General features: G+C 52.7%; 2 protein-coding genes across 6 annotated transcripts; one reads left to right on the forward strand and one right to left on the reverse strand.

The window, feature by feature from the left end:
- Positions 1-34: 34 nt before the first annotated feature.
- On the reverse strand, positions 35-6,555 carry Taf1c (TATA-box binding protein associated factor, RNA polymerase 1 subunit C). 5 transcript variants are annotated; one of them, NM_001014155.1, is made up of 15 exons: positions 6,493-6,555; positions 5,597-5,735; positions 4,706-4,787; positions 4,482-4,579; positions 4,321-4,410; positions 4,173-4,246; positions 3,464-3,702; positions 3,239-3,355; positions 3,011-3,128; positions 2,853-2,924; positions 2,566-2,701; positions 2,338-2,475; positions 1,745-1,919; positions 1,512-1,649; positions 35-1,432 (listed from the first exon to the last, which is right to left on the reverse strand). In NM_001014155.1, the coding sequence occupies exons 2-15, from the start codon at positions 5,732-5,734 to the stop codon at positions 519-521; spliced, it is 2,529 nt and encodes an 842-aa protein (NP_001014177.1). In that variant the 5' UTR covers position 5,735; positions 6,493-6,555; the 3' UTR covers positions 35-518. The 5 variants fall into 5 exon arrangements, with proteins under 5 accessions (NP_001014177.1, XP_063134216.1, XP_038953800.1 ...); XM_063278146.1 differs by lacking the exons at positions 4,173-4,246; positions 6,493-6,555 and having other exon boundaries at positions 4,321-4,579; positions 4,706-5,735; XM_039097872.2 differs by lacking the exons at positions 4,321-4,410; positions 4,482-4,579; positions 4,706-4,787; positions 5,597-5,735; positions 6,493-6,555 and having other exon boundaries at positions 4,100-4,314.
- Positions 6,556-12,870: 6,315 nt separating this feature from the next.
- Positions 12,871-17,150, forward strand: Adad2 (adenosine deaminase domain containing 2). Its single transcript, XM_039098198.2, has 10 exons — positions 12,871-13,266; positions 14,189-14,329; positions 14,991-15,038; positions 15,148-15,273; positions 15,366-15,516; positions 15,594-15,761; positions 15,866-16,095; positions 16,189-16,432; positions 16,633-16,753; positions 16,838-17,150. The coding sequence occupies exons 1-10, from the start codon at positions 12,915-12,917 to the stop codon at positions 16,940-16,942; spliced, it is 1,686 nt and encodes a 561-aa protein (XP_038954126.1). The 5' UTR covers positions 12,871-12,914; the 3' UTR covers positions 16,943-17,150.
- Positions 17,151-19,507: the final 2,357 nt, after the last annotated feature.

Consider the following 19,507-nt stretch of genomic DNA (forward strand, 5'->3'; position numbering starts at 1 on the left):
GACACCATCTGCTCTGACCACAGGACCATCCGGCTCAAGGCAGTGGACAAGTTTATTCAGTCCCAGAGTCAAAGCGTCAACCCCTATTGAACCTATGTGGACTGTCGCACAAATGACCCACAACAGCCATGTCAGGAGGCACTTGGGCTGAGGTACCTTCAAGGACAGGAGGCTAACGCTGACACAATGGCCTCCTTTCTAGCAACCCTGCTGCACTGAGGTGCAGGGGTAGCTCTACCCTGGAGAGTATATGCAGATCCCCAGGCTAGAAGAGCTGGCTGGCCCTTGGCCATGGCTACACAGAGTTCCTGTGCATGGTCTCCTGGCTCTCTCTGCAGCCAGCTCTCAGGAATAACCTACCACCAAATATACAAAACAGATTTGTTCCCCATTGCTTCAGCCTGGCTCCAAACTGCTCAAGTTCCCACGGGCACACTGGGAGGTAGAGGCTCTGCCCTGGAATAGGTAAGCTCAGTGCTCCAGGATGAAGGCTAGGTTCTCAGACATGCTTCCCCAACTCAGAAGCCCATTCGTGGCTTCTTCCGGGGAGGATGGGAGCCAGAGAGGACAGGTGTTTGCTGCCTGAAAGACCTGGTCTGGCGGCTAGAGGTCTGGGAGGGCGGTGTAGCCACAGGTCCTGGATTGTCCTGAAGTGGCAGCTTGGCCATGTAGTCCCGGAGGGTCTGGCGACGTTCATGCTGCACACCTTGGGCCCACAGCTCCTGCGTTAACTCCTGGGAGGGTGGAGTCCTGGGTGGCTGAGGGCAGGCCTCAGAGTTAGAGAGGTCTTGGCTGTGAGGGGCACTGCTGGCATCTGGGGAGTCCATGTAGCTTGTGAACGAGGAGAAGGTGCTAGAGAGCTGAGTCCGGCGCTTGGGCCGCTTGGATTGTCTCTGGGACCCGGAGGTCTGATCTTGATGTCTTTTCCACCAGGCAGCTGCCTGGCCTTCCCAGGCTTTGGTTAAGCGCTCAGTGAGCTCATCCTGCTGGCTACACTGCGGTGCAGGGGGTGGCTCTGCCTTGGGGAGTGTACCGAGGTCCCCAGGCCGCAGGAGCTGCCCCTTGGCCATGGCTGCTTGGAGCTTCTGTGCCAGGGTCTCCTGGCTCTTCTGCCGCTCCATGTGGCCCAGAAAACGGCGGTGGGAGAAGGTGGGGGCAGCCCACACTGGATTAGTGGGGGACAACTCCATCAGCGCCTCCAACCAGCGGCTGCAACGGGCACTGGCCCGAGAGGTCCAAGAGGGTGTGGATCCCTGGTCCACTGGAGGTGCTGCCGCCCTGGATGCAGGCCGTTCTGGTGCTGGGTGATCAGGCTCTCTGAGGCTGGAGGTTTGCTGGATGCGCAGGTGCTGGTAGAAGACGTCCCCAGCTGCTGAGAGCTGGAAGAGCAACAGGCCTGGCGCAGAGGCACAGGGCGGGGCAGCGGCCAGACCTGGACAGGGAAGGAAAAGAGCTGTAGAGCCTGGCAGTACCCCCCCACAGCAGCCCCACAAGGCCTCTGCCTGCCGCACCTATGACCGGCGCCTCCAGACGTTCCTGCAGCTGCTGCTGCCTCTTGGGTTCCAGCAGGGGAAAGGCAGAGAGGGAGTCGGTGATGGAGGGCAGAGACTGAGGAGGTCCTGCCAGCTGGGGAATGGAAGTCCCCTCTCCTGGAGAAAGGACAGAGAGCTAGGCATACCAGTGCCAGCACTAGCATGTCTCCATAAGCTCCCACCCCACCCTACCCCCCACCTGCCAGGCTGACCTGCTATGTGAAGCAGCTGAACCTGTCCACCCTGGCCCCCCAGTAGCAGGGGCCGGGGATAGCCAGGACTAGCTGGGGGTAGCAGGCGGGCAAGCAGGGGTGCAGATGGCAGGCCATGGTCCCACTTAAGCATTGGCACCAGGGGGAGGCGCTCATCCATCAGGTAGATCGAGAACTGAGGAAGAAGGGAGAGTGAGCATGGTGGATTCGTACCAGCCTTCCAACAACCCTTGGCAGGCCACACAGCCTGCAGGAGGACGGCACTTCCATTGGCCTTCAAGTCCCCCTCAATGCGGCCGACCCAACCTAAAACGTATTTTCTGGGCAGCAGCAGGGTTCCCAGAAGTCCCTGACATCCATCCCTGCACTCCCAACAGTAGGCACTTGGGCCAACTGGAGCCCTGAGCCAGAATCAACCTCTGCTTCCTCCCAGGTCCTGAGATCTAGGTTTGCAGATGACCCAGTCCGCCTGCCTCTAGTGAGGTCACATGCACGGGGACCCATCATTCCTTGGTTCCTGTGGCTGTGCATCAGGCCTACTGGCAGCAGTGCTGGTGAAGTCAGAGGCAGAGGCCGAGAAGGCTGCCGCTCACCTGGGTGCAGATGAGATGTAGAGACGTAGAGGCAGGACCCGGCTGCCCGAGGTACTGGGCAAGCAACACCCGTTCTCCTTTCTGGCAGGCAGCTTCTGCTCCAGCACAGAACAGCAGCAGCCCACAGCCCGGCGGGCCCTAGACAAAGTACAGCACACTTAGCCTGTGTCTTAGGGCTGGAGATGAGTCTCCTGCTTAATGCTTCTCCTCACCCCCCTCAACCAATACCTGAATATCAACCATTTTCACACCCGTGCGGTCCCCCACAGTCAGCACCCGGGGATGGGCAGTAAAGTCTGCCCAGCGCCAGGGAGACGGATCACGGAAGGCAAGCGTCTCAGGGTCCTTGTAGATTGTCTGCAGTCTTGAGGAGGAAGGCAGGCCATGAGTGTGGGCCTGGTGGGGGTTGGGGAACAAAGGTGTTGAGGGGCTGGGCTAGAAGGAAGACTAGGGCCATGGAATGGAAGGCCATGGTCTGCTTTGGAGTGGAAGGTTTTGGGGGAGAGGGGAGTTACCCATCTTGTGGGGTCCACAGACACACAGTTCCAGAACGGCTGCAGATGGCCAGCTCTCCTGACAGGTGAGGGCTACAGGGCACAGGTGCTGTGTTATCATCCAGCAACTCAGCCCTTCTCCCAGACCCTGTCCATGCCGGGAAGCCCACATCTTTTACCTGAGGCTAATACCAGTGGCTCCCTTCTCCACCTGTAGCACCTGCAGGGGTGCTGGTGGCTCCTGCTTATCAATCTTCCACACAGCACAGTGGTAGTCAGAGCGGACGGCCAGAAGCGCTGGGGAGGACAGGGAGGTCGGGATTGCAGTGTGTGTGTAGAGGGTGATGGTAGCTAGTTGGACAAGGAAGAGGGAGGGAGGCGGGAGGGAGGGAGGGAAGACATCTTACTTTCTCCCTGGACAGTGCTAGTCACCACCTGCCGTACAGGTCCCCGCAGCTGGATGTGCCCAGGGTCCTCAAGGACCCGAGGGTTGCCACCTGAATTCACACTGACCTCCTGGAAATCTGAGTGCCTGGTTAAGGATTATTAGAGTGGACCCCAGTGGCCCAGCTCACTCTTCCCCTGGCCCACTGTGTGGACACCCCCCCACAACCCCAAAGGAGAAAGGATACACAGCTTGTCCAAGGCACCTCCACTAGGGTAGACCAGCTGCCCGGCCCGTGCTGTCCTTCCAGGCAGCCAGGCCAAAGCACCCCCGGTGAAGGCCTCATCCATCAGCAACTGCTCCCACCTCGTGGCCAGCTCTTCATGCAGCAACCTCCCCATGAGCAATGACACGGACCTGCTTAGGACGGGACCCCCCAGGATAGAGAATCGACGTAGCCGGCGGCTGAGGGAAGCCCAGGGACACCTAGGGACAGAGCAGCAGAGGATAGCACTGGGACAGTGAAGGACATGCAGAGAACCTCTCTCTTAGCTGCCTAGAATACACCGTACCCTGTCCCTGAATATTTCTGTGCCTCCTAGCAAGTGGCTCACAGATGTCCCCAGTCAGGGCAACTGAGGTCTTTTGTAGGATTTGCAGTAGTTCAGACACTGACTCTTCCTTTGGAATAAGAAGCCATCGTATTGTTGCTTGAGTTAAGTCAGACAGAGGTAAGTGGGTGAGACGAGATTCTAAACACCTGGATGTAGCCGTGCCTCAGGTTCACCGACCCCCCTTTTCCCTTAAGCTGCTTGGAACTGGGAATTTTGTGAACTCATGGCTCACGACTGTGTGGGGCTGGAAAAGCCACTATGCTGAAAACCTGGTCAGTGTCCCAGCTCCTTCCACATCCCACCACAGGTCTGTCCGTGGCTGCTTTCTCACTGGCTACTTGCCCCCAGGGCTGGTGTCCACCGAGGTCCTGAAGCAGCCTCTTCACGCTGACTATGGTCACCTTTTTCGAGTAGCCCTGCAGGGAAGGCCTGTCAGGTTTGCACCCAGGGAGGTGGCTGACCATCCACCCAGCCAGTGGTGGCTCCTTACCCGGTTCCCCTCCAATCTGAAGTTCTCCAGCATGAGTTTCCCCAGGGGTGCAAAGGCTATATCCCCATGGTCCCACAGGAAGCGGCTGAGCTGTGGGGAATGGCTGTGTGAGTCAGCATAGCTCAGGCTGTGAGAAACAGTCCCACCCAGAGACCGTTTACCTGCTCAGTGACATCCAGCACAACTCGAGACTGGTACTGGTAGTAGTGACCTCCCCGGAAGAGGAAGTCCTGAGCTGCCAGACCAGGGTCCCAGGGATCTAAGGGGAGAAGGAAGTCAGAGAAGAACCTGAGAGGGAATAGGGAGGTATCTGCAATCTGGGATCCCCTTGTCCATGCGATGGCTAAGGTCCTTGGAGGGAGCCCAGAAGGAGAGAGACTCTTACCAGGGCCAGGAGGCACCAGGGGCAGGGGTCCTGGTGTCGATGGCTCCCACAGCAGGTTCTTGGCAAAGGACGATGTCTGGTCCTAGGGATACAGGGCAGCAATAACATGGCAAGTATGCGCTCCCTGCCCTTAACCAACTCAGTCGTCGTGACAAATCTAAAAAGCTAGTCACTGTGCTAATGTAGAACCCGAAGGGTGAGGCTGCTGTCACTTGCCCTAGGTGACAGTCAACTAAAAACAGGCATAGACTTGAACCCAGGCAACCAACTCCAGAGCCTGTATTCTAAACTCCATTCATAGCAGCTTTCAAAGGAAGCACCTATATCTTGACTGTCCCACCCAGAACGCAATGAGCTCCAATTTTCTCAGCCACTTCCTCTGAGTCCTGTCATTCAATGGGTTCCAAGTAGGTACCAACAAGTCTCCCTTGTCCCAAGGACCAAGAACTCCCCTCCCCCAATACCCTCTCTTTGACCTGCTCCCCTCTACGTACTCAATACAAGGCAGCTGAAGATGGCCTTCCCAAGAGCAGAAATCCTGTCCCCTTCCCCTGCCATTTCATGATCTAGTAGAGCCAAGGCCACACTACACAGGGTCTGCCCATCGGCGTACTGTCTCCCACCATAACTGGCAGTCCCTTGGGTGGGTTTGCCTGACCTCCTCATGGTGGGCTCTTGGGCCTGTAAGGACCCTAACACAGAGACACTGGCTAATAAACATTTGCTGAACCCAGGGAGAGGGAGCAAGGAAAGAGGAGCTACAGCCTCTATTGAGAGATTCTGTCTGGATAGTAGGGCGGCCGGTGCACAGCACTAGCATCTGCTGGGACCTCTTTCTCCGATAAGTGAATGAAGAAGAGACCAAGGAAAGGACCCCACTTCCATCCTCACCCTGCAGTTCTGTGGCTGGGCCCCTGGCAGGGTCAGTGCATCTCTCCAGCTGCACATGAAGGACAAGTCGGGGCCATCAGTCATGCCAAGAGGACCGGCCATAAACAACGAAGGACGCAGGGTGCTGGGGAAGTCCATCCTGGAGACAATGTATCTAACGTTACACAGGACTTCATTAAGAGTCTCAACAGTGCCCCAGGGCTCCCAGAGAGCACACAGTGCCCGCAGGGGAGACCACTACAAGACAGCAGGTAAAGACCAGAATCTGCAGCCTAACGCCAGAGCTGCTCACTCCCAATCACAAGGGAGTGCTCCCTTGGGGCAGCCAGGGAGATAGCTCTGTGCACACCTTGGAAGAGGGGCTGGGGAGAATGACCGGTGAGCGCAAGAGGTCCCGAGGCAGGTAAAATGCCAGAGATAGGCAACCGCTGAATATATGAACGGGAGAGTGAGAGGACCAAGTGGGATGTTAATGAGAGCTGAGCGGTCTTCAATCAGGCAGACTTTCTTCCACCCCTCTGTGGGCGTACCAGAGCTGCGTACTATTCCGGCTTTCCCGGCCAAATACAGGCTTCTCCCGAAATGCCCGTGGTCTGAGTTAAAGCAGGAACTCTCTTCAAGCGGTAACTGTCAAACAGTCCTCATTTTTAGTAAAAATTAAATCTTACATCCGACCGGCCGAGCTGCTGGACGAGATGTGATGGCTCTGAATTTAAGAGTCTAGGAACTGAAGACCCGTAATCTGCTCACAAGTTTTCCGGGACCGCCCTCCCTCATGGCAAACATCTAGGATAAGACTCAGCGCTGGAATCGGCCTGCTCGAGAGCCATGTGGCCTGCCACGTGCTCTCAGCATCCCCGCACGCGGGCCCTGCCGGTTCCCGGCAACAGTCTCACCTGATCCCGGGGACACAAATGAGCCGGACTGCCACTCCTCAACGCCGCCACCCACAACTACTGGAGCATTGCCACCCAGACTGAACTAGTTTCCGGGCCGGGCCGGAAATGCTCCAGTGAGACAGGAAGTCCCGCCCCAGCTCACCTCACTATGTCCTCCAGCGCCACCTTCAGAGCAGGCGGCGAATTGAACCGAGCTGTGAAATTCCCATCGTCCTGGTGTTGGACGATCCTGCCTCCACTTCATTAACTTCCTATCTTACAAGAGTGTTGGGAAGTTTAATTGATCCTCTCAACAAACAACTGAGCAGCACTGATGAGCCACTCACTGTATTTGTTGCCCACAAGTTCTAGAATCCTCTTCACAGACGCCTCTGGGTGCATGCATGGCTTAAACCGGGGAACGGGAATGAATATTAGGTTGTCCTCTTGGGGGATTTTTTCAAATTCACAGGCAGCAAGTCCTGGGCGCTGCCTGTAGGTTGCCTTGGCCCTGGCACTATGACATGAAACTTAGGATGTGTGGCTCTGCTGACCACTCGCTTCTACACACCTGGAGGCTAAGAATGTCTTCAGATAGAATCTTGAGACAAGGAACAGATCTGCTTCAATGTAACCTACCTACATGACATTCCCACCAATGTATTTGAAAGCTTCTTTGGGTTATGACTTCCCTTTGTTCTGTAATTATCAAGACTTCATAAATCGGTCTCCAAGGTGGAGCAGGTTACTCGGGGGGACCTGAATCTGTGTTCCTGAGTCTATGCATAAAGGATCTCTAAAGGAACAGAACTGATTGAGTATAGAATGGAGGTGATTCTATTAGACTGGCTTACAGGCTGTGATCGGGGTAATCTAATAATAGTTGTCTTATGACAGAAAAGGCAAGGAGAATTTGGTAATGTTCTGTCCATGAGGCTGTCTGTCTGAGCAGTTCTAGTCTGGTGCTGTAGTCTGTGAGGTCTGAATTGAACCTCTTCCAGGACCCCCTGAATGAGACCCACGGAGGCAGGTGACTGACGCAAAAGCAAGAGGGGTCTAATCATTCCGACATGTCAGGGTCATCCCACTTCAAGAGGAGACAACCCTAAGAGCAGACTCTAACGGAGTTATATACCTTGCAAACAACTGGGGCGGAATTTGGACAATGGTAACCAGGCAGGGTACTATGCTCATTTAGTGAAGCCAAACAACGTTCTTCTGATCGACTCTGTGTACCATTCAGTTGGGAGTCAGGTAACTTTGTGTGACGGTTTGGCTTGTAGCTGTTCCAGGACCTAAACCAGCTTTTTTCTTCTTCCTGGAAGGGAGGGGTCCTTGTGCTTGGAGGTTTGTGGTAGGAATTTTCCCACTGGCTCCAGATTGGTCCCTACTCGGGCTCTTTCACACCCCCCCTTTTCTTTTAGCATAGCTTCAATCTTGAAGCTTATAACCCTCTAGTTCATACTCTTGCTTCCCCGCTCCCAGCTGCACACAGTGTTGCTTTGAGGTCATAGTAACTTTGAGGGGGTTGGTGTCCTTTTAAACCCTCTGTTTTGGCACAGCTGGAGCCTGGTAGTCCTCTTCAGTGGAGGAGCAGGTCTGGCGTGGTTGTAGTGCACCCAGGTGGTGATCGTGGTCAACAGGATGATGGGATGTCCTTTTCACCTGGGTTTAGTCAGACCTTGGTGAAATCTCTTCATAGTTACCCAGTCTCTTTTGACTTGTGTGGCTCTGGAACCCAGACTCTTCATAGAGGGCACATAATTTAGGGCAAACATATTCATGAGTCTATTGGGTAGCTCTGACCTTAAATAGTAAATTATCATTTTTCAGTTCCGTTATAGCCGCCAACTGTAGGCTGGTTACAGTGGGGGCTAGAATGCCATATACATCTAATATAGGGCAGAGGGAAGGAGCCTCATCCAGTCCCCACCAGTCTCCAAGGCTAATTCTGTCAAGGTCTCTTTTATAGTTCAATTCATCCTTTCTACCTGCACTGAACTCTGGGGACGATATGCACAATGGAGTTTCCATTTAGTCCCCAAGATCTTAGCAAGTCCCGGATCAGTGATTGGAGGACTTCATCGGAGTTACTTATGGAAGGGTGGGTGATTTTTCCAAGCAGCCACACCACCCCTAAACCCCGTTGCAGCATGGGAGCATAGATAAATGCTCCACCACCCTTCAGTTACTCCCCCCCACCCGTCTGCTATACACACTCTAGCATCTGCTGAGACCGTCCGGCAGCCAGGCAGGGTTGTGTGCCGTGGGGTAAAGAAGGGTGGGAGGGAGCAGCTATGATTTTAGGTGAAGGCCTGATGACCCTCCCATGCCTTCCTTCTATTGGAGTACATGCACAGACTTGATCTAGGAAGTATAATCACAGCCCGCCTCTTTTCAAGATGGTAACCACCAAGCCACGCCACGCCACGCCCAGAAAACTCATATTCTACAACCCGAAGGCATGTTCAGTGATGAGAGTCCAGACTGTTTTCTGTAGGTGTGTTTTTGCTGTGGTCTGACCTCCCCACTCCCCAGCGTAGCTGTAGCCATTTTGTTCCATACCTGAAAGCTATTACATATTGTTGCTGTAACACGCCTGCCAGTCCTTGGCGCAGAGAAGTGATGTGGCTCAAGGGCATGCGGACCACACGTCCTGTTTTGTTCTGTATGCTCTGAGGGCTCTGTCTGAGGTTTGCTAATCTTAAATTCCACAAAGCTTTAAGTCAATAGGAACTGTTAGGTCTAAAATATTGAGTCAGAGCTGACCACTGGGCAGCCCTACCTGCACCTACGGATGAGCTCACTGTGAGGGGTTTTTTTTTGTTTGTTTGTTTCTTTGTTTGTTTTTTGTGGCTGACACTGAAGAATGCTACTAACAAGCCAAAAAGTGTTATAATTATAATACTCAAGCTTTGTCATCTCAACGTTCTGAGATCCCTGTTCCCCACCCATACCCCCTCCCCTTACCTTAATCATGACCAATCAGCTCACAGGTTAGCTGACAATACTTTGTCTAGGAAGCCAACTGCTCCCCTCCTTGCCCTTTAAACGTTGGAGCCTGGTTTCTCATATAAAAAGCCTGCTAGACACTGTGACCAAGGACAGCATTTAATTGGGGCAGGCTTACAGGCTCAGAGGTTCAGTCCAGTATCATCAAGGCAGGAACATGGCTGCGTCCAGGCAGGCATGGTGCAGGAGGAGCTGAGAGTTCTACATCTTCATCTGAAGGCTGCTAGCACAAGAATGGCTTCCAGGGGTTGGGGATTTAGCTCAGCGGTAGAGCGCTTGCCTAGCAACCGCAAAGCCCTGGGTTCAGTCCCCAGCTCTGAAAAAAAAAAAAAAAAAAAAAGAATGGCTTCCAAGCAATTGGAATGAGGGTCTTAAAGCTCACACCCACCGTAACACACCCACTCCGACAAGGCCACACCCACGTCAACAAGGCCACACCTACTCCAATATGGTCACACCCAATCCATCAGGGCCACACCCTTTGATAGAGCCATTTCCAGGGGAAGATCCACTACACTTGAGGACAGATTAGTGCCACAATTAGGTTTTTCCTTCTTGTGGTCCTGGACATCCAGTATTATGATATGCACTCGATAAGCTGTTCTTGACTAACTGAAGCTGGTGTGGGTATGGTTTGTGTGGCAATTCCCAGACCCCAACAGTTATGGTTTGACAAAAGACTTCTCCAAGAAAGGAGAAAGAAATGAAAAAGAAGAAAGGAAAAGGGAAAAGAAAGAGAGAAAGAAAAAAGAAAAGAAAATGGCATCAGCCCTGTTGTCACAGACACGTGGCTCTCAAGCTTAGAAACGCAATTTGAAAGATGAGGGCAGAGCTTCTGCCTGGCATGACCCCCAAATGTCCTAAACATCGCTCCTTAAACACTGAGTCAGCAAAGGAGAGAACGAGATGAGTTGCTTCTCTCAGGCCCCTGTCAGCACACTGTGCTTCTCTCAGGCCCCTGTCAGCACACTTATTCAAATTGAAAAATGAACTTAGGCTGCTCCTCATAGGACATGAGTCTGGCTTAGCAGACTGCTTCTCCTCTGAGAACCAGCTCTGCCAATGAGGTCATCTGAGGGTGCATTTTTCATAAATGAAATGACCTAACACAGCATCCCTGTAGTTTAGGTGAGAGCAATTTAAAAGGATGTTTAAAACATAAAAAAAAAAAGACCTTGGCAATAACTTTTGGGTTGATAATTTTTAGGATTAATAATTAATAATATCTTTTTAAAATTAGCCTAAGGGTGCAAAACCACCAGAGTCTGTTCATTTCCAGACAGGGCCTCTCTGTATAGCTCTGGTGGGCTCCAACTCTCAAATTCCTTACTGATCCCAGTACTTACAGGATCTTCGAGAGAGTCAGTCCCTCCACTCTCCTGTCCTATCACCCTCACCTCCATTGAGACCAGTTATCGAAAATCTTACACAATACAATTTTTGACAGTTTTAGAGATCAGAGGACCAATACAGACGCACTGGTCCAAAATCATGGTATGAGCAGGATCTTCTGGAGAAGGAGAAACAACTGTCCTTTTCCAGCTTCTGGAATTCTATGCATTCTATGGTTCATGTATCTCTTCATCTTTTTTTTTTTCCCGAGCTGGGGACCGAACCCAGGGCCTTGCGCTTGCTAGGCAAGCACTCCACCACTGAGCTAAATCCCCAACGCCGTATCTCTTCATCTTTAAGCTAACAGCCACTTGAACCTTCCTCGTGATACTGTCTCCAATTCTCTTCCAGTCAGGATAGCTGTGGCCACACTGGGCCTGCCTGGAATATCTGATTATTCATCAAATTAAGTCATCCAGTTAATCTTTAATCCTGGCACTCAGGAGGCAGAGGCAGGCAGATCTCTGAGTTCAAGGTCAGCCTGGTCTACTGAAGAAGTTCCAGAACTGCCAAGGCTACACGGAGAAACCCTGTCTCAAAAAAAACCAAAAAAACAAAAAACCAACAACAACAACAAACAAACAAAGAAAGATAAAATCAAATAGAAATAGAAATAAAACCAGCTGATTAGAAGCTTTGATCCCTCTTGTTAAACACCACCATATATTCCTCTGCTGTGGGGTTTAGGGTCTGTGGACATCTTTGGGAAACTAGCATTTTATCACACCAGTATCTTACATCACCCTTAAAAGATGTTTATTTTTGCACAGTGAGGTCAATTCCAGGTCCTCGTGGCTTGTTCTGAATTAGCTGCTGTGTGATGTAGTAATATATACTCCACACTCAATAAAATGTGCAGGGTTGAGGTGTCAGCAAATATTTATACAGTTATAAGTAAGCCCTTGGTATCACCTTCCATAGCTGATATTATGGAAATTGACTGCAAACGTGCCTTGATCTTAGTTTTTTCTCTATCTTCCCTTTACTTTAGTCCCCTCATTTAAAGTTACATTAGTGTGTATGTGTGTGAGTGAGCATGCCACAGTAGCTATGTGGAGATCACAGTAAACCTCTGGCAATTGAGTCTCTGAATTTAACATGTGGGTCCTGGGAATTGAACTCAGGACCCTGGACTTAGAGGCAAATGCCTGCTACCCCATTCTCTTTAAATAACTGTAACCTTGTATTTTTTTTTTTTTTCGGAAGTTGCCTTCTTGTTTTTTTGGTTTTTTTTTTTTGTTTGTTTTTTTTGTTTTGTTTGTTTGTTTTTTTTGTTGTTGTTGTTTTTATGTGAGCACACCGTCTCTGTCTTCAGACACACCAGAAGAGGGCACCAGATCTCATTACAGGTGGTTGTGAGCCACCATGTGGTTGCTGGGATTTGAACTTAGGACCTCTGGAAGAGCAGTTGGTGCTCTTAACCTCGAGCCATCTCTCCAGCCCCTTAAGATAAAGTCTTTTTTTTTTTTTTCTTTTTTTCAGAGCTGGGGACCGAACCCAGGGCCTTGTACTTACTAGGCAAGCGCTCTACCACTGAGCTAAATCCCCAACCCAACCTTGTATTTTTTAAAATCCAAATGAAAGTCCGTTCTGGAAAGGGAAGATAGGCAAGAGCTAATCTTGGGCTAGATAATCTGAAGCTAGAATTGGGGTTTCTTTGCTTCAGGAAGGCCCAATGAGAGGTTTGAAGCTGAGCAAAGGACAAGGACCCCGGTTCAGATAAGGTGACTAGGATGTGTTGTGGTCTGAGTGGAAAGCCTCCAAACACTCAGCCTGCTCCCAGGTTAGAGCAAAGGCTGTGATCTCTCACGAGTCCTGTCCTCGCGCTGCACAGTTGGCGGGTGGCGGGTACATCCCATTCTTTGCGTCTACGCAGCGCGGGGAGATACGCTTCCTCATTGGCTGGTCGCAGCATCCATCACAGCGCGGCGGTCTGTGATTGGTCATCTCCAGGAAGAGGCGGAGTTCGTAGTTAGCTCTGCGCCACACACGTGCTCCACGTATAAAAGAGCACGGGGTCAAGCTCTGGAGCAGCCATGGCGAATGTGGACGAGGGTGGGCGCAGGAGACCTCGACTGGCAGCGTCGCTACAGATCAGCCCCGGGCCTTGGAGGCCCTCAGGAGGGCAGGAGTCCACGGAGGTTGAGGATGGGGCTCCTGGAACCGATGAGTCTGGCGTGGCTAGGGAGCAGGAAGTCCACGGGGAGGCCTGCAAGGCCCTGGAGGGTTCAGTCCTGAGCCCGGGGCCCGCGGGCGACTTCCCCATGGCCCTCCGGGGACTCAGCCTGCTGCCCAAGGACCCATCCCCGGCCCAAGCTATGGCCTTGCTCACCCAGTACATGGCTAACCTGGGTGTCTCCCTCACCTTCTTGGAGGACCAGACTGCGGGTGAGGCCTGGGGCAGAGGGGCGTGTGTGTCCCTCTGGCTCTGTGTATTGGAGGATGAGGGAGGTCATCAGTAATTAATGCTGTAAGGTCAGGTTTCCCAGTGGCCTGTTGAGCTGGCCATGATGACCCCGGGATTCCACCAGTAAACTCCACCCACAAAGGAGCAAGGTAAATAGTCAGGTGCCTACAAGGCTAATAGGGCTGCCCCTGGTGAAAAGGGCCTGTTGCATACAATCACAGGTGCCCCTGTTAGAGGCCGGACCTTGCTCTCTCTGCCCTTGGTGAACTCATGGTGGGTGCTACGGGTGTTCTTAGCCTTGGATCAGGTGACCCAATTCTGGGACTTTTACCTGCTCCTGGGTTTTTACACCTGAGATGACAGCATTAAACAGAAAGATCTTTTAAAGGGAGGGTCCCTGGAGGGGAAAAATAAAAAGTTGCTATCTGGTGGCAGGTAGGAAGCTGTCTCTTACTGGGTGGGAGAACTTCCTCTTAGGTGCTACCCTACCTCCCCCAAAGTGCCTGTCTTTCCTGTCATCTGTGCTTGCTCCAGAGGCCCTGGGGAAGCCAGGTCGAATCAGCAGTGGGACAGCATGGAGAGACACACGCCATCTATGCTCTGTAAAGTCCTGACTTAGTCTGCTAGAACCTCTTGGTTGGTCTGATTGTCAGCTGTTGCTCAGGCCTCCAGTGGAGGCTTAAGTGGAGGGAGGAGGCTAGGGTTGATAACCTCTACTAGAAAATGGCCCAAGGGGTTGGGGATTTAGCTCAGTGGTAGAGCGCTTGCCTAGCAAGCACAAGGCCCTGGGTTCGGTCCCCAGCTCCGAAAAAAAAAAAAAAGAAAAAAAAAAAAAGAAAAAGAAAATGGCCCAGAGGGGCTGAAGGCCCGGAGACTCCTCCTCCCTCAAGTTCTCTTCCCCAGATCCTGGATCCTCCTTCTCTGTGTGTGCAGAACTGGATGGGTTGGTCTGTCCGGCGGGAACAGGGAGCAGCAAGCTGGAGGCCAAACAGCAGGCAGCACTCTCTGCCCTTCAGTATATCCAGAAGCAGTTGGAGAGACCAGGTAGCCAAGGCACGAGTGTGGTGTGTATGTTTGCATGGTGTGTGTGTGTGTGTGTGTGGTGTGGTGGTATGTGGTATGTATGTGTGGTGTTGAGTGTGTGCTGTATGTGTGGTGTGTACATATAAGTGTATGTGTGTGGTAATGTTTGTGTGTTGTGTGTTGTAATGTATATATACAAGTATATGTTGTATATGTGTCGTGTGTGTGTGTGTGTAGTATGTGAGGTGTGTGTGTTATGGTGGTGTGTATGGTATATATGTTATTGTATATGTGTGCGGTATGTTTGTACTGTGTGTGTTGTAGTGCGTATGTATAAGTGTATGTTGTATGTGTATGTGTATGTGGTATGTTGGTGCAGTGTATGTGTTGTAGTACTTATGTATAAGTGTATGTTGTATATGTGTATGTTGTATATGTATGTGGTATGTTCATGGTGTGTGTGTTATGGTGGTGTGTATATATGTGTATGTTGTATATGAGTGTATGTGTGCATGTATGTTGTATGTGTGTGTGGTGTGTGTGTGTATGTGTGGTGTGTGTACACCTCAGAGCCCCACCTGGGCATCAGCATGGAGAGTGTGCCGCTACCCTCCTCTTCTTGGCTTCCCAAAGGCTGGGAGGACCCAGCAGCCTTGCAGCTCTCTCCTCTTGTCTCTTGCAGAGCTCCTGGTGACTCCCCGCCAGCCCCTGCTCACCTCCCTCAGCATAGGTAGGTAGGCTGTTGGCCCAGCCTCTGGTGTCTGCTCTCAGGGAAGCGGAAGAGGTGGAGGAAGAAGCATGGGTTGTGGGTCCTGCAGTGTCCTCTGGTCACTGTACAGAGACAATCCTGACCCATGAGCAGCGCTGTGCAGCTGTGGTCAGCGCCGGCTTGGACCGACTCCTGAGTGAGAATTCACCTTACCGGGCCTGTAAGGGGACAGTGGCCGCAGTCGTCCTGGAGAGGGGTAGGACTTGCCCTGTGCCCCCACCCCCCACCCTAGCTCTGCAATCTAGCTCAGGCTCCTGGCCTGAGTTCTCTCTGTCCCTTCCTGCACAGAGGTCCAAGGCAGCATTGGTCACTCCAAAGAGACCTATGAGCTGGTGGCCCTAGGCACAGGCAGCAGCAGCTGTGCTGGCTGGCTGGAGTTCTCAGGCCGACGGCTCCATGACTGCCATGGTCTGGTCATTGCCCGCAGGGCCCTGCTGAGGTGAGGGGCTGGCAGGAGGGTTCTGCGGCAGGCTGCCTAGAACCACTGCCCCAGCCCCCTCTGCCTGTCACTCCCAGGTTCTTCTTCCGGCAGCTCCTCCTGGTCACACAGGGGGGTCCCAAGGGTAAGGAACGGTCTGTGCTGACCCCCCAGCCTGGGTCTGGGCCCCCCTTCGCACTCAAGCCTGGGGTCTTCCTGCACCTGTATGTGAGCAACACTCCCAAGGGGGCAGCTCATGACATCTAGTACGTGGCCTGGCCTGGGAACCCCCCTGGTTTCATTGTGGGGAGCCAGGGTGTAAAGAGTACCCTGATTCTGGGCTTTTGCCCACTGCCTCTCCCCTCCACAGCCTCCCACTGGCCTCGGAAGACAGCGTCCTGCACAGCCCAGCCTTCCGCCTGCAGGCCCATGTCTGTGGGCAGCTGAAGCCTGTATCCTACGTGGCGCCTGCCCTCCGAGATACCCACGTGGGCTGCCTCTCAGCCAGTGACAAGCTGGCCCGTTGGACTGTCCTTGGGCTGGGTGGTGGGCTGCTGGCCCACTTTCTGCCACCACTCTATGCCACCAGTCTTGTCCTAGGTGAGGGACACAAAGTGTTAGGGTAGAGGATGGACTGTGGGTAGTGTGGCGGATGTGGTGACTCGGGCCGTGTCCTGTGCTTTGTGCCCACAGCTGACCCCTGCCATGACCCCCCAACTCTGAACAGGGCCATTCATTCCCGGCCCAGACTAGACAGTGTCTTGGGATCCTGTCTTCCGTGTCCGTATGTCCGAACCACTTTGCACCTGTTTGCTGGGCCTCTGGTAGCCCCGTCTGACCCCGTGCCCAGTACCTGCCATGGCCTGAGCCTCAACTGGAGCCTGGGGGATCCTGACATTGAAGTTGTTGATGTGGCCACCGGACGTGTGAAGACTGAGTGAGGAGGGCCCTATGGGGATGTCCCTTCGTAGGGAAGCTCTGATGGGGAACCCCCTGCCCCAACCCTGTGCCCTTGCCCAAAGATAGAGCAGAGCAGTGGTTGGTGCCTCAGGTGTCTCTGGTGGCAGAGGCACCAAGTAGGAGGAGACTGTGTGGGTGGTCTGGATCTCCAGTGACCACTGTTATGTCTTTTCCCAGCTCCAGTGTTGGGCCCCCATCCCGTCTCTGTAAAGCGGCCTTCCTCGCAGCATTCCGCCAGGTTGCCAGAGCTCTGGAGAAGCCCCAGCTCCTGTCTCTGCAGACCTATGAGGCTGCCAAGGTAGCTGTCTCTCTCACCCTTTCTTCCACTCACCACACTCTAAGTGAATTCCTCACCCACCCTGTCCCCTCCCCTGTACTCTAGGCCATCCCCTACAGGGAAGCTCGGCAGCAGCTCTCTCTCCTCCTGGACCAACAGGGCCTGGGGGCCTGGCCCTCAAAGCCATTGGTGGGTAAATTCAGACACTGATCCAGGCTTCGAGGGACAAGGACCCTAGTGGAGTTGAACCCCAACAGTGGGAGAACATACTGGGAACAGAGCGTGAGGGGCTGGGGGGGGCAGGGTTGAGGGTGAGGGTGGGGCTAGAACTGGGGGCCAAGGAGTCCTGTAACACATAACTGCTGATGAGTGGAGGGACTTGTATGTTTAGTTTTAATAAAGAAACTGTCTCTAGTGATTTGTGTGTGGGATGTACTGAGGTGGTAGGTCCTTGAGGGGAACCTTTCATGCTACCACAAATGGGTACTCAAGCTTAGATGCAGGCTTGGGAGGGTCCATGTGCTGGGGCAGGTCCAGGTAGGACAGAGGGCAGGCTGGGAGCATTTTATTGGCTGTGAGGCCTGAAGCCCCTTCCTTTCCAGGACTTAGGCTTTGGGGCTGTAGGACCTCATGGTCCTGTCATCTGGTCAGGTTTGTGCTCGTTGTTGTGTTTTGTGGGTTAAGGGCCCCTGCTGAAGGATACCCACTGCTGCCCAGTTGCAGGGTGGATGTGGCTCCCCCTTCCCTTCAGGGTGGCACACACTGCAAATTTGATGCTGCGTGTCATGCAAAACTGGGGCCTTGCCACCCCGGGCGGGAGCACAGCAGCCTTTAAGTTCAGGGAGCTGGTTTTGGCCCTGTACCCCCCGTTGTACAGTCCAAGGCCCTCTGCCTACCCCGTCCTTTCTTGGATCATAGAGTACTGGCATGGAAGGGCCTGGTGGCACTAGCCCGTGCCAATGTCCAGTGTTCTGTGCGGACATGGCCAGCAAAGGGATGCACACATGTCCCGACACCTGAAGCAGTTAGAGGAGTTGAGTTGGGTGAGGAAGACAAGTCCTGGACATGGTGGAATGGGGTAGCAGTGTTAGTAGGCATGACCTGGTACCTTCTCGGGTGTAGACACAAGGGCTTTGGTTCCTGGGCCTTTGGCTGGAATCAGGGCTTAGATCATCTGGTGCTCTGGTTCTGGCTTTGGGGTTAAACTGGAACAGTCCGGGCATTCAGACAGCCAATCAAGTGACTCCCCAGCCTCTACAACAGTGTTGTTTCATTCTGACATCCCTGGGACTGTGTCCTGTTGGCCTCTTGTCTGGTTTCTCTGTAGACCATTTACTGGTGCGGATGCTCCTACTAGAGCTGTCTATCAGGGCCAGGCTGGTCTCTCTCATTCCAGCCTGTGTCCTCATGGTCAACCTCTGAGCCTGTGTCCACACTGGTAGACTCTCGTGGACAGAGATGCCAAAGCCTGTATCCATAGGTACAATCCTCGGAGTCAAATGTCAGCAGATCAAAATACTCATAGGAGAAAAATCCATGTGTACTTGGTCTGTAGATTCCATTTTGTGGGGATCAGGGAGCTGTGGAATTGTGGGAGCAGGCTTGAAGCAAGAGTGGGGTTGAGGCATGTCCAGACCCAGCACATGAAGACCTGTACCCCAACCTTTGCCCACTAGAAGAGGTCACATAGCTGGTAGCCAGGTTAAACTTCCTGTCAACCAATTGGTCATGTCCAGCAAGCACCTGGACTTCCTTCTTATGCAAATGAGGCATCCCCGGCATGCTGGCCCTGGACAATGATGTACACTCACCCCAAAAGCCTCTACCCACTCCCCCAAATTTTAAATAGCCCTCGTTCCCCACAATTACATGAGCTACTCAGTGAAGCCTGCCTCCTCCACCTGAAGTTCCTGTCACCCCCAGCTGTCCTTGCCTCATTTTCCCTCTCAGGCCACACCCGTCAGTCTGATCTCAGGGGATTATGCTGCTGTGAAGGGAGAGGGTAGAGTGGGATCGACACTGTTACTCCCTAAACAACTAGCAAATGACACCTATGTATATGTTGTCCATGCTTCATTCTGTCTTACAGATGTTTCTGAGGGAGCTGAGGCCCGTGGGGGATGCTCGGTGGTAGAGCCATCATGGCTCCCACCATGCCAGGCTGTGTATAAGTTACATGGGAATACTGTGATACGTTTTAATGTGTATTCTAATATTTTTAGTCTAGGCTGCTATACAGAAGCTTTGTTTTGATCGGTTGATCAGCTTCCTCCCGTCTCCCAACCCTCTGTTCTGCCCTTCCCCACTTGTCCTGTCCCCCATCCCTGCCCCAGCCTCACTTCCTCCTCCTGTTACTTTTATTTCCTTGTCTTCTTATCTTTTTTTTTTAAAGATTTATTTATTATATTTATTATGTAAAAGCCCACTGTAGCTGTCTTCAGACACCAGAAGAGGGCATCAGATCCCATTACAGATGGTTATGAGCCATCATGTGGTTGCTGGGATTTGAACTCTGGAAGAGCAGTCAATGCTTTTAACCACTGAGCCATCTCTCCAGCCCCTCTTCTTATCTTCTTAACCCTTCCTTCCCTCTTCCCCAAGGAGACCTTTAATTCTAGGATTAAAAAGTTCTGCAACTACTAAGAAAATCAGTATGTTGGGTTTCTCTAAAAACAATGTCCCTGAGTCCCACCACATGTATGTCACCCATATGTATGTCAGGGTTCACTGATGCTCTATGCAGTGTCAGGAAACAGCCTGTCCAGTTGCCTGTAA

This window comes from Rattus norvegicus, chromosome 19 (assembly GCF_036323735.1).
Source record: "Rattus norvegicus strain BN/NHsdMcwi chromosome 19, GRCr8, whole genome shotgun sequence".
Lineage (NCBI taxonomy): Eukaryota > Metazoa > Chordata > Mammalia > Rodentia > Muridae > Rattus > Rattus norvegicus.